Source organism: Benincasa hispida, chromosome 4 (assembly GCF_009727055.1).
Source record: "Benincasa hispida cultivar B227 chromosome 4, ASM972705v1, whole genome shotgun sequence".
In the NCBI taxonomy this organism is placed as follows: domain Eukaryota; kingdom Viridiplantae; phylum Streptophyta; class Magnoliopsida; order Cucurbitales; family Cucurbitaceae; genus Benincasa; species Benincasa hispida.
The window spans coordinates 15,101,835-15,116,762 of NC_052352.1; the positions used below are offsets into that span (position 1 = coordinate 15,101,835).

The following is a 14,928-nucleotide window of genomic DNA, read 5'->3' on the forward strand; positions in this document are numbered from 1 at the left end:
CTTATAGAAAACTCCCATTTTTATGCAATGACTCCACAAGGTTCATTTAGGAACCTACTGTTAATCTATTCTTCAGTTACAATGATTCTTTGTCCTTCAGCCTTAAAATTAAGTTTTATGGAGACGTTGTTCAAGTATAGATTTAAGGAATTCACATCTAGCTTTTATCATTGTTCACATCGACAAATTGTGAAATGAAGCCTATTTTGACATTGTACGTAGTCTACAATGTGCCTTCAAGCCTATTTCAAAGTATGGTTTTGACAGGGACGCCTCTGACCTTCTTCAAGCCAAAATACAATTCTTCCCACCCAGTCCGTAGACTCTTTGATAGTAATATGTATTTTAATACACTTGTTTATTTCAATTGCCTCTCGGTCAAATGATTTTAGCTTAAGTGCTTAGATTGTGCTTTGTTAATGACTGGTCGCTAGAATTTTCCATTTCCATTTTATGGGCCTTATGGCTAAATGTTTTCAATATTCATATATTCTACACATCTAGCTTTGGATTGGAACTTGAATCCATGGCCAATATCTCGACCGAAGATCATTTGTCTTTGGTGGCCCAATTCTCCAATATTAGATCCCTCGTTTTTGTTTGAAATAATTTTTGCTGTAGATTGTCCTCTGCAAAGCAAAAGGGGGAGAGCACTATCAAACATTCAGACAAAAATGTTGGATGTATTTCTCTTGTATTATATACACAATGACGCTGCTCACCATTGCTTCCTGAACCACTAATGGCATCGGATCCTCCAATGCAACCCCATTAAGGAAATATCTCACGGCTCAGCCGAGGGAACCTACAAATCCAACTGAGAGAATCAACTGGTGCCACAATTTTTGTGCATCGAGCTAATGTTTACAGAGTGATGGAAATAAGATAGAATACGTTGGATAAACAAAACCAAAAACTAAATAGCTACATTTCCTAGTATCTTCCATATCAAATACATAACTGACTTGTACATGACAACAACGAAAAAGATATAACATGTACCACTCAGACGCGAACTTCTAACTGAGATGCAAACATGAAGCTACTAATAATATTCACCACTGATGAAGATATATATGCAATCCCTTGTTCATCGTGAGGAGCTTCGTCAATGATTCTTGCATTTTGGGGATTCGTCTGATTGGGGAGTTGGGAACATAGCTACATAAGAAGGAATTCACTCATTCCCTGAGGTCGGGGTAAGTAGATAAATTGCTCCCTTAAGGGCTGATTCTGTGGCTTGAACAATATGGCGCCACACCCTCTCCTGGCTCGAGAGGGGTTTAGTCATAGTTGGACTATAATCTTTTGTTCATTAGAGGTATCGGTGATACTTAAGGAGTTAGATGTAACTACAGGGGTAAAACGGTAATTTTGGTTTAGTTGTACTTACAAGCAATTTATGAAGGGTTATTATACTGTTGATTGGTTATATCCTATGGACATGGAAATATATTTGTGGTGCGAAGAGTGCAACTGTCAGTCTTTAGTTGAGTGCTCGACAGTTAACGGATGGTGAATAATTTAATTAAAGAGTTTGATTAATTATTCAAATACCGTTGGAGCTTCAAGCTACAGGTTCATGAGGTCCCCTTGGTAGCTCAATAGGATTAAATGAGAATAAGTTTTTGGATTAATTTGAATGGTTCAAATTAAAAGAGAGATTTAATTATATATGATATAATTAAGTTATTTTAGTTATATATGATATAATTGATATAATGTATTTATACAATATGAGAGGAAATAAATATTTAAATAAGATTCAAATATTAATTATATGAATTAGATTCATAATTGTTAAATTTGATATAAATAGGATTTATATTAAATGCCATATGAGAGATAAAAGAAACTATAGGTTATATTGTATATGATACAATATTAAAAATATAATTTATAGGTTATATTTAATATAACATATAGTTTATATATATATATATATATATATATATATTATATTAATTGTTATTTTAATTTAAATAAGGGAGGGAGTTATACTCCCTCCCCCTCTTTTCTTTCCACTCATGTAAGTAGATGGATGATGTTATTTATTTTTGGATAGGAGAGAGTGTTGGTCGGAAAAGGAGAGGAAAATAAATATGCATCTTATGTTATGCGTTGATCTCCATGCCTCGATGGTCATGCGTTGGACTAGAAAATATACAATATGCATTTTAGCATGTATGCGATGACCATGCGTTCTTGTCACAAGTTTTATCGCTTTCTCGCCAAGTATAACGGAAACGCAAGTTTCCCGGGGTGATCCGAGGTCGAACACAAAGACTTGTAACTCAATAATGTTTGTGAAGTAATGCGTTTGAGGCGATAAATAAAAGTAAAAAGACAAAAGTTAAAGGATTATGCGCTACTTCTACTTATAACTAAACAGATTGAGCAATGGAAATTTAACTATGAGAATTGGTAGACATGTAGCAGTTGTTAATGCATAATAATATTCATTATGTTAGGTCGCCCAAGTAATCCCAACTCACCACACTAACGCATTGCACACCTCTCGGTGGCCAGCTGCACTGCAGGCTGCCGATCACCGCCGTTGTTGTTGTCATTGCTGTTGTGACACTTTTATTTTTCTCTACTGTTTAAACGTTTTTTTCCATTTTGGCAGTGGTAGATTTTCTAGATTCGTTGATTTGAACTGTTACGACAGAGCCTATGGTTAAGCATGTTGAGATGAGGATTAGAACTGTTGCGGTGACGTATATACCGCTTTTCACCAAGTAACACTCGCTATCTTGCCATCTGCTCATACACGAGGCTGCACTCAGTAGCAATATCACTACGGTTGAAGGTTTGATACATTAGTTGTCTGTTCTGGAGGTGATAGGCATGGTCTGCCGAAAATTTCACGTTGCCGCTGCCAATTGCCGGCACTGTATTCCATCAAGAATAGTTTTTCATTCAAGCCGGCAAAAATGTGAAAGAGCAATTGTTGGCGGTGGAAGAGATGACTGCTGCAAGAAAACTCTCAACTAAGATAGACCACAAGCACTTCACATGTGAGTTTGACAGGCAAAGCAGAGGCCAAGTGGTCCATCTAACCGAATCCCACCGGGACAAAACATTCACGATCACTAGAGAATAAAGCATTTTCGTCTAGGTAATTGACTCTTTAGAGGAAGTGTTGCAAGCTCCCAAGCCCCAAAAGTTCTTTCGAAAGTCCTGCTACAGATGATTTATTTGGATCCAGAAAATAACAAATGAAAGAGGAAGCTTTTTGGAGATAACAAAAGTATTGAACTCGGGGAAATAGGTGACCTTGTTATTCCATTTGGAGTGGACTTTAAAGGATGGGGATGGTTTAGAAATCTGCTAATCGACTTTTTGAATGGAAAGGAGAGCACAAGACCTTCCCAAAAGGGTAAAAAAGATGATCATTCGTTCGCCAATGTTACCAGAAGTCTGGTCCCATCATCGCACCACCCATCTTTAGGCTTTATGTTCTCTACTCTCGCGAACAACGATTACAAAAGTGCTGACAAAAAGAGATCAGACACATTTGCTGGGAAGAAACCCCGGTAGTCACCAAACGTGATTTCTACGACGATTGGAGCAGAGTCCTAGATGTCCTTCAGATGCAGACACAATGCTCCTTTATCTTTAATCCTTTTTCATCCCGATAAAGTCCTTCTCAAATGCCCTACCCCATATATGGCGAAGCTCTTCACAATGAACAAAGGATGGGCTACTTATGGGCCACTGACGCTAAAAATGGAGAGGTGGGATGTGGAAAAACTCGGAAGAATGCGAGTAATATCTTCTTATGGAGGATGGATCAAGCTTATCCCCCAGCATTTATGGAACAAAAGGGTGTTTAAAGCGGTTGATGACATGTTTTATGGTTTTATTGACTTGGCTGATGAGAACTCAAGTCTCAATGATTGCTTGGAAGTTGCCATTAAAGCCAAAGGAAATTATTGTGGTTTCATTCTTGTCGAGCTCATAAATGGATATGAAACTTTCTTGTGCAGGTGGTAACTTTTCAAGATGCCAACCTTCTTATCAATAGAGTCGTCGGTATCCATGGCTCCTTCTCATCGAAGCAAGCTGAACATTTTTACAAGGGACCCAAAGGCTCGGACCTGAACCCAATAGACATTTAGCGCGTGGAAAGATCTAAGGTGTGTCTAACAGTTAATGTGACAATAGCTAATCAGATCTGTCGTACGGCGATATATCGAGGTTTATTGTCTTGAGATATCTATTGTGTATACCTGTATGTAGTTGCGATTAGGGAGAACTCATTGTAACCGATTATTGAGTATAATGGAGATTCTGATTTCAGTTCATAATTTTTTACTCCTCACATTGTGTTACGTACAATTTTCAATGTTAAAGTTGCTTGTATCTCGTGCTTAAATTATTATACTTACTTCTAATTGATTAGTTTCCAATATAAGATTCATAAAATAAGGCATATTTGGTTTTGAGAATATAGTGTTTATCCCAGTATCATATTTATAACATATGATCGAAGTAGAACAAATATGAAAGTTCAAGAATCAAACCCAGCTACAATGTCCAAAAAGCCAGAGTTTTTTCTAAGACAAAGCAAAACCACATGGTGAAAGGGATCGTTCAAATTTGGCACCCAAAGAGTTAGGAGTGGGCCTGGGCCTTGGTGCGAGTTGGGCTGATGCTAAAAAGAAGGGGAAGGCCCATATTCAGACTGATGACAAAAGACCTAGTAAATTTACAGCCCCAAAGAGCATTATGAGAATGCCATTCCCTCGTTGACTGGTAAGAATAGAATGGCGACCCATTTTTCTAAGCCCAATAAAACTATAAACCCAAATCCTAAATCCCAAAAGCCTAAGGGAATTAAGTTTGATGAAAAAACGAAGTCTATACCTTTCTCAGAAAAGGGATCATCTGTTCAACGAGCGTAGGGGAGGTTTCCTCCCCAAAGCCCCAAAGCTCCAATGGCACCAACAACCACCACAAGCGCTCCTTCAGAAATTACGCTTTCAAGCCCTGGCAATTTGATTTCAGAAAATCCTTTTGCCCCTATTGAGGAGGACATGTCAGATACCCCTTTAGATCTCTAAAATGTTTTTCACGAAAGGCCCGATCAGAGGATTGAGATTGGGGAGCAGTAACTTGTCAAGGTTTGTCATACCTCTCCTCTTCAGACTACTCTTGAGGATACGACAGGTGTGGAAAGTGCAACGGAGCTTGAGCCTATAGCCTCTCAAAACCCGTTTCCTCTTTGAGACTTTGTTAAAACATAATTTGTGCATTCGTGCCATCACGTAGAAGGGGAAGACGCAAAGGAAGGGAGGGGCCTCAAACAATAAGCTTAGCAGAGAAGTGAAAGCCTTAATTAGTAGCTGGGAAAAGGAAGCATTAGCGGCTAAAACTAGTACTTCAAAGGGCCTCAATGTTTCTCCATGTTAGTTCTTTCTTGGAATGTAAGAGGTCTGAATGTTCGCCTCAAAAGAAATCTAGTCAAAGACCTGTTGGTAAAATACAAACCGAACGTGGTTATTCTTCAAGAGTCTAAAATTAGTGGTGTCGATAGAAAGATGGTGAAATCGATTTGGAGTAACCGTCACATTGACTGGGTGGCTTAAGATGTGGTTGGCTCCTCGGGAGGTATCTTAATCATGTGGAAGGAGGACTCCGTTTCGTTGATTGACTCTATTCAAGGTCAGTTCTCTCTCTCAATTCTTTGTAGAACTAACATTGACTTCCATGGCTGGATCACAGGTGTCTATGATCCCTCTTCCTACAAAAATAGAGACAAGTTCTGGCAGGAGTTAATTGATTTAGATGGGCTTTGTAGTAATTTTGGGTGTGTTGGGGCAACTTCAATGTGCTAAGATGGATATATGAAAAGAGCTCTAGAGGCCACACCACAAGAAGTATGAAAGTGCTTGTTCTGAAATTTATAAAAAATCTTGGAACGTTCTAAAATCCGACTTAGTAGGCGTGTTCCTAGATTTTTTAAAAAATGGTACTATTAACAAGCGTTGCAATGAAACCTATATTTGTCTTATTCCAAAGAAGAAAAAGGCCTCCTGAGTAAACGATTTTAGACCAATCAGTTTGGTTACCTTCCTCTATAAAATCATTTCTAAGGTGCTTGCTACAAGGCTTAAGAAAGTGCTTCCCTCCATTGTGTATGAGTCTCAACCGGTCTTTGTGGAGGAGGCATATTCTTGATGCTATCCTTACAGCATCCGAATCCTTAGAGGAGTGGCAAGTGACTGGAAACAGAGGCGCCCTTTTGAAACTTGACCTCGGGAAGGCTTATGATAAGGTGGAATGGGCTTTCCTTAACATGATTTTGAAACTCAAAAGGGTTTGGCAGGAGATAAAGGAGGTGGATTTGAGGCTGTCTTTCTAAAACCAATTTTTCTATTATTGTTAATGGACAACCTCGTGGTAAAATTCTGGCTAAAAGGGGCCTATGTTAGGGAAACTCCCTTGCTTCTTTTCTTTTCACGATTGTGGGGGATGCTTTGAGTTGTCTTATTCAGTACTACAATGAAAGGAGGTGTATAAAAGGCTTCTCTTTTAAAAACTTGAATGTTGAGTTAACACATCTAAAGTTTGCAGACGATACTCTTCTCTTTTGTTCGTGGGATGGCAACCTTAAGGCGTGGTGGATTGTTGTTAACTTGTTTCTTTTGGGTTCGGGGCTGTCATGCTATTAATTTCGACTGCAGAGTTGAGACTATTGGTGGGATTCACAGTGCGAAGGAAGCTTGGAGAAATCTTGAGGAGAGGTTTAAGTCAAAAGTGGACGAATGGAGAGGAATCTCTCTCTCAAAAGGCAGCGGGTTGACTTTGGCTTGTTCTCTATTGTCTCCCACGTTATTTCTTCTTCCTTATGCAGGCCCCGGTCAAAGTTATAAATAACCTGAAAAAGATCATTTGAGACTTTGTGTGGAATGGAGGTCATCGTAACCCTGTTTCCCACCTTGTCAACTGGAACTATACCTCCCTCCCTACTATATACGATGGCCTTGGTATAGAGTCGCTTCATAAAAAAAAAACATTGCTCTCCTCATAAAATGGCTCTGGCGCTTTTGTCATAAAGAGAATGCTTTATGGAGACGCATTATTGTGGCTATCTATGGTTTTGATCATTTTGGTCGAATCACAAAAAAGCATAGAAGAGGAAGGAATTCGAGTCTGTGGGCAAGAACCTTTAACCATAAAGATCTGTTTTTCAACTTCACAACTTTCATTTTGGGTGATGGGAAAGCTATTCAGTTCTAGAAAGACAATTGATGTGTTGATATGTCCCTGGCCCAAAAATTCCCCAATATCTTCTCCCAATCCCCAAAGAATGATGTCATTGTAGTAGATTGCTGGAACTCTACCAGTCAGTCTTGGATTTTGGGCTTAGGAGGAACCTCCTTGATGGAGAGATCGATGGCATGGTTGCTATTCTAGAAATTTTGAACTCCTGAGCTCCTCAAAATCGTCGGGATAGTCCCAAGTGGAACTTAGAGGCCTCCGAAAAATTCACTACAAAGGCCACCTTTTTTAACATCGTGAAGTGCACCTCTTCCTTCACTTTTGCTCTGGTGAGAACTGTTTGGAAGCCTAAGATTCCAAAGAAGATGAAGTTCTTCCTTTGGTCTCTTGCTTATAGAAGTCTTAATACTCATGACAAACTTCAAATGAAGCTTCATCATTCCTCTCTCAGCCCTTCTATATGTTGCCTCTGTATGAAAAGTGAATAGTCCCTTGACCACTTGATTTTGCACTGTGAGTTTACCTCCAATGGGTGGTCCCTCCCATTTTGAACCTTTGGTCTTGATTTTTGCCTCCCTAACAAAATTGACGATTGGATGGTTGATGGCCTCGAGTGTAGAGCCTTTGTTGTTAGAGAGAAGGTCATTTGGAGTTGCGCTTCTAGTTCCCTCTTGTGGTGTATTTGGAAAGAGAGGAATAATAGAAGTTTCGAAGATAAGTCTATTTCTTTTGATTCTTTTTGGACTGTTGTTCAACACACTTCTTGGTGGTGCACAAATTACACCAAGTTATTTTGTAATTACAACCTTTTTATGATTTTTAACAATTGGAAGACCTTTATATCCTAGCTCTTTGGGGTGGGGAGAACCTCTACCCCTGCCCTAGGTTGTTCTTTTTTTATCTCCACTATTTGAATATAAGTTTATATTTCTTATAAAAAAAAAATTATTCACCACTAAGGAGAAAAATATGTTCATCTGCTAAAGGGATCCTATCTATAGATACTACATACTAGCACGTGCAATTTTTCCTCAGTATCGAGTAACATCAGGCAACCCCGTGTCAAGGAATAAGGCCATAAAATGGCTTGAAATCAACTTGTAAGCAAGTAAGGATTGATTAATCTTTTACTTACCTTCCAAAGATCCAAGAAAGAAACCTCCAGGTGGCAGGCATCACTGCGCTCAGTTGTAGGAGTTTATCCGAGCTATTGATTCCACCAAGTGGAAGTCCCCAGTTAACAATGACTTTTTACCTCAATTAAACCGTGACCAATTTCTCTGATCACTTTTTTTGTCAATGCAATTTCTCTAAGTTGCTTTGAAGTTTCAAAATATCCAATATCAGAATAGAAGTTTGAAGCCTGCAAAAGAATGGCAGGATCTTCAGTTTCAAGGTCCACCAACGACTTTGCAATTTTCCTTCCGATTGTTTCATTTCCAGGGATTCTACAACTTCTTAACATGGAGCTCCAGATTACACCGTTGACCCTTTCAGGCACCTTTTGAATCAACTTTTCAACCTCATCCAGCAGACCTACACGACCAAGAAGATCGACCATGCATGAATAATGTTTCCATTCTGGTTCAATTCCGTGAAGGGTTTTCATCAACTCAAACACAAATCTTCCTTCTTCGACAAGTCCTGAATGGTTGCACCCTATCAATGCACACAAGAAAGTCACTTTGTTAGGTTTCAGGCCTTTCTGGATCATCGTCTTGAGCATTTGAACACCCTCCTTCCCCAGTCCATTTCGGGCATATCCATTGATGATTGAGGTGAAACAAATGACACCGGGGGAATGGATTTCCTCAAAAATTTTGCAAGAGAGCTCAACATGACCACACTTTGAATAAGAATCCATTAAAGAACAAGAAACCACGGAATTATATTCAAAGCCTGATTTTATGGCACAACAGTGGAGCAATCTACATCTGGTCAAGTCTGATGGAGAAGACATTGATAGTGCTTTTAATGTCGTGGACAAAGTAACCTCATCAAGTCCAATTCTCTCGTCAACCATCAATCCAAACATCTCGATCGCATCTTCAATGGCACCACAGTGTAGCAAAGATGTCATTAAAGAGTTGCAACACTCCAAAGTTCTCACAGAAATACTTTCATACACGGCCACTGAACTCTCAATATCAAGGCATTTGCCATACATATTTATCAACGCCGATTGAAGGTGGCTACTCTCATGAGCAAAACCCAGTTTCAGAGCACAAGATTGAATCTGTTTCCCCAACTGGATATTCCTTGTCCGACTAGATAAATTCAAAAGAGCCATTAACGACCAAATTGAGGGCCTTTTCCCCCAAAACGAGAAAACAACTCATGTGATTTTGACAAGAAACCATTGTCTGCATAAACTACAACAATCGAATTCCAGGAAATAACATCGTCTAATGGTATACATTCAAATGCTTTTTTTGCTTCTGTTAAACTTCTGCAACCAGAGTAGAAATCCACCAAAGCATTTGGAACAAAGATATTTGATTCAAGAAATCCGATCTTAACAGCACGGGTATGTAGTTGCTTCCCTTCATCTAAGAGCCTCTCGCTACCAAATCCTCGAAGGAAATAGCAAAACGTAAGACCATTTGGCTCTACGCCTTCTAATTGCATTTTCGAGAAAAAAACCCAGAAGCTGTTCGAATTGGCTCAGTTCACAGTACCGACAAAGCAACAAGTTCCAAACAGCTATATTTCGTTGCGGCAACTCATCAAACAGCTTCAAAGCTACAATATCAAGACCCATTCTCATAAAGAAATCAATTAGAGAGCTGGCAATAAACAAATTCAAGGTAAACCCAAAAAAAACAACCCTGCAGTGAATTTGACTCCCTACTTTGAAAAAATCCATGTTGCTACAAGTACCCAAGAGTGAAGTAAATGTTGACGCACTTTCTCTAATCCCTCGTAAAACCATTTGGCTGTATAGACCAAATGCGCGCTCTGGATGCCCATTGCGAAGACACCCAGAAATTAGCAAATTGTAAGTAACGACGTCATGAAGAGGCATTTCATCGAACAACTTAATGGCAGAGTTAAGATGGCCCAGTCTTATAAGTATATTGATTTCTCGATTCTTAAGGTAAATGACATCACGAGCATGCACACCCAAATGCGAGTATGGCTGTGGTGAATGGATTGGTGATGTCGTGGCTAGAAATTCGGATGTTGCAGTTGTAATAGTTCGGACGAAGGAGGCGAATTTCCTTACCTTTTGCATCACAGTTTCAGCTTCTCCGATCCCCGAACAAGGGCTCTCTAGCTCTACAACTTGGAGAGGTTTGATCCAAAGGGACCAAAAAATAGCCGGTTAGTTGTTCATAAAGAACAAGATTGTCGGGGTTTTTATTCAGCGCAAATGAGATTTGGCCCAGGTTTAAATTTGATTCAACAATGACCTTTTGCTTATGTCAAGTGCATGTGAAAGTACCCTATTATCTCAAAATCGTATGTGAGAATCTGGCGCACAGACGAATTCTCATTTCTCACTCTAACTTCTCGCTCTCGTTTCTTGTTTCACGCTCATTCTCTTGCTTCTCGCTCTAGTATTTCACTCTTTTTTCTTGTTCTTCATCGGATACAACTGTAATTTTTTCTTCGATGTTTTACTTTGTTCAGATTATTCCTCTAGCTTCTCGCTCCATCCTCTCGCTAAAATGTTGCTTTTGAATTCAAAACTATAAAGTCAAATGTTTTTTTTAATCATTCAACATCTTAAAAACATGTCACTCAACAGAAGCGACTATCTAGTCACCTCCTCGTCAAGTACCTAATACATTATTGCCTTTAACTAAAAAAAAAAATTAAGAAAAGATTGAGTATTTAACCCATCTACTGGGGTCAGACTATGCAAACAAATGCAACATGAATTGAATGTTCTAAAATGATGGAACCTAATATGAAGTACTAAATGCTGAACATGAATTGTCATCTGTTGGAACAATTTAACCCGCCCTACCATATGTGAGATGTACTCGTATTAACTAGTGAACTCGGAGGAACACATAACTAATGGACCCGAATGTGCATATAAATTGGTGGACCCAAAGACGAACATAATAAATCGGTGGATCAAAGGTGCACATAATGTGGTGGACCTGAAGGTGCACATAAACTGGTGAACTCAAAAGCGTACATAATAAACTGATGAATTTGAAAACGCACATAATCTGGTGGACCCGAAGGCGCACATAATAAACTGAACTGAGGTGTACATAGCTATGGGTAGGAGGGTAATAAATGGTCCCATAACATGAAATCATAGCATAGCATCTCATAAATTCAAGACTCATAGCATAACATCACATAAATCCATAGCATGCATAACTAAAGTGTAACGATCTTAGTTTCCTATAATATTCTAGGACGCTACTTTATGCATGCATAGACTCAATCGTACAATGTCTTTTAAATCATCAAATTAAAGAGCCAAAAATTTTATTTAATAATGCTCAAACGAGCAAGGATGGGAAAACATATATAAATAATGGTAAATAAACTAAAGCAAAAATAAAATAAAATAATTTACTGGTCGGTGTACCCCTAATTTCTACTAAAACAAATGTTAAAAATTAAATAGTCAAATAATAAAATTTATATATTTTGTATAATAATGAAGGACGCCTAGCTCCTAAACCAGAATTCAAAACATAATACTATATGCGGAAGCAGTGAAACGTTCTAATGGCCAGATCATGGATCTCTCTTGTCATTCGCCAGCCTGTTGTTACTCTTACCTGAAAAATAGGAAAAAAAAAGTGAGTATAAAAATATACTCAGTAAGTGGTCCACTATTGAGCCCACTCAGTGACCTATTAGATTATCCATTGGACCAAAAATGCACAATGAATCATAAACATAGGCATAGGCATAGGCATAAGGGACGAACCCAAAGGTACGCTTTCATAAGTAGTGACTCAAAGGTCACAGCATAATTACAAGTGGTGATCCCAAAAAGGACACCATATTTAAACATAGGGTGTGGCCCGAAGGCTCACACATGCGATGTGCATGGCTCAATGGTATACTAACGGTCACTAAAATCTCATATGGGCATAAGCTTACAAACATCAGTACATATTTAAACATAAACATGCAATCAAGGCCGTGACTCAACATTAAATTTTAACACCATTCCCTTTATTTCCATCAACTGTTTCAGTCCACTCATAACTCATACATCAACTCAACATCTGGCCTTAACATATTATATAACTCATGCATCAGTACTCAACATCAAACCTTAACACATTATATCCATGCTTCAACCTTATCACAGTAACCTTTAATCCTTATATCCCAAATTCATCATAGCAAGAATAATTCAAATTCAATGTATCGAATTTAGCACAACACCCATAGCAGATTCCATCACAGTTTCACATATGAAATAAAATATTTCACAGTAGGCCTAACAACATCCTAGGGAAATCAGCAGTAAACCCCTTACCTCAAGATAAGGCACTATCCCAAAACAAGACTTTACTCCGCTTGAGAAGTCCCTTCACCGACATACGTTCTTAAAACCAAAGAAACCCCAAATGACAATGGGCTGCCAAGAAAACAACTTACCCTCAATAGACCGCTCGGCCGGACTGCCGCGAATCGATGACAACTGACACTGTTCCGGTGCACAAAACGAACGAGGGATGCTCTGGCGCGCGTTGGGCTTCGACTATCGACGTGCGGCGGACGAAAAGTGGCGCGGAAGGGCTCGCACGGCTGGAATCGCGTGAAACAGAAGCAGACGGTGTAGATCGGAGGCAGACGGTGTGGCGTGCGTCGAGTCGAATGGCAAGTGGACAGCTATCGACGCCACACTCAGCAGACGGCGCAACTGAAACGGAATCCGTAATCGACTGGGCCTCCTTCCGCTAAGCACCCTGAGGACGCACGAAGAGACGACCGGTGAAGGGCTGGCGTGATCGACGACGGTGATGGCAACTAAAGCAGGGGGCGACTGGAGGAAGAAGAAGAAGAAGAAGAAGAAGAAGAAGAAGAAGAAGAAGAAGAAGAAGAGAGAAAGGGAAAAAGAATTTTTTCCTTTTGCATGCATCCCAATGCCATTTAAAACCCTACTTCTCTTCTAAAAATAACCAATATTTCCCCCCTTTTTCTTTCTCTTTTTTTTTCTTTCCTTTTTTTTTAAACAAAAATAACTTTGGGACGTTACACTCTTCCTCCCTTTAATAAACTTTCGTCCTTGAAAGTTCTAATCCTGGAAGAGCTCTGGATGCAGTGCCCTCATCTCGTCCTCTCGTTCCCAAGTAGCTTCCTCAAACTGATAATTCTGCCATAGGACCTTCACCAGTAGCACGTCCTTGCTGCACAAAACTTTCACCTCCCTAACCCAACTTGCACGGGCTTTTCCTCGTAACTCAAGTTCTCATTCAGTTGCAAGGGCTCAAAGTCCACCATATACGACGGGTCCATTAAATACTTCCTCAAAATGGAGACATGAAATACATTATGGACCACGGAGAGGGGCGGCGGAAAGGCCAAACGGTAAGCCACAGAATCGACCCGCTCCAAAATCTCGAATGGTCCTATAAAATGCGGACTTAGCTTACCCTTCTTCCCAAACCTCAGGACACCCTTCATTGGCGCCACTTTCAGGAACACCTTGTCACCTGCTTCGAACTCCAAATCTGAACACCTTGTCACCTGCTTCGAACTCCAAATCTTTTCGCCTGACATCCACGTAACTTTTCTGTCTACTTTGTGTTACTAGCATTCTGGCCCTGATTTTCTGCATGGCTTTATTCGTCAACTCCACTAACTCAGTCCCCACCAGTTTCCTCTCCCCAACCTCACTCCAGCAAACGGAAGACTTGCAACCTCTGTCATAAAGAGCTTCAAAGAGCGACATACCAATGGTAGCCTGATAGCTGTTATTGTAAGCAAACTCGACCAAATGCAAGTGGGAGTCCCAACTCCCTGAGAATTCCAACGCATAAGCGCATAACATGTCCTCCAATGTCTGATTTAAACATTCTGTTTGCCCATCAGTTTGGGGGTGAAATGTTGTACTGAAGTTCAACCGCGACCCTAAAGCTGCCTGGAGGCTCTTCCAAAAACTAGAGGTGAAACGAGAGTCCTTGTCGGACACAATTGACACTGGCACACTATGCAACCTTACTATCTCCTTCATGTACAACTGAGTCCACTTACTCACCGCATACGTGGGCTTTCCTGGAATAAAATGTGCCACCTTGGTGAGCCAATCTATCACAACCTAAATCATCGAGAAACCCTTCACTGTCCTGGGCAACCCCGTAATAAAATCCACAGCCACACTCTCCCATTTCCACTCTGGCACATCCAAAGGTTGTAGCAAGCCTACTACCTTCTGCCTCGGGCCTTCACCTGCTGACAGACTAAACATCTACTGACATAATCAACTATCTCCCTTTTCATATTGGGCCATCAGTAATACCGCTTCACATCTTCGTACATTTTGGTACTACCTGGGTGCATCAAGAATGGAGAGTTATGAGCTTCCACCAACAGTTCCCCTTTCAAGCCATCAACTGCTGGGACGCACAACCGTCCTTGATACAAAAGACCCTTGTCCACTGACATAGAAAATTCACTTGCCTGTCCTGACCCTAACTGACAACACTTCTGAACCAAGTCAAGATCACCCTGCTGAGCATCAATAATCCACTGCCTCAAGGTTGGTTG

At 40.0% G+C, this 14,928-nt stretch overlaps 1 protein-coding gene across 1 annotated transcript; it reads right to left on the reverse strand.

The window, feature by feature from the left end:
• Positions 1-259: 259 nt before the first annotated feature.
• Positions 260-10,615, reverse strand: LOC120075333 (pentatricopeptide repeat-containing protein At4g39530-like). Its single transcript, XM_039028631.1, is given in 5 exon segments — positions 260-629; positions 723-805; positions 8,366-9,555; positions 9,558-9,870; positions 9,872-10,615. Coding segments are annotated over 3 exon segments (1,995 nt in total). The 5' UTR covers positions 10,466-10,615; the 3' UTR covers positions 260-629; positions 723-805; positions 8,366-8,467.
• Between the last annotated feature and the right edge of the window lie 4,313 nt (positions 10,616-14,928).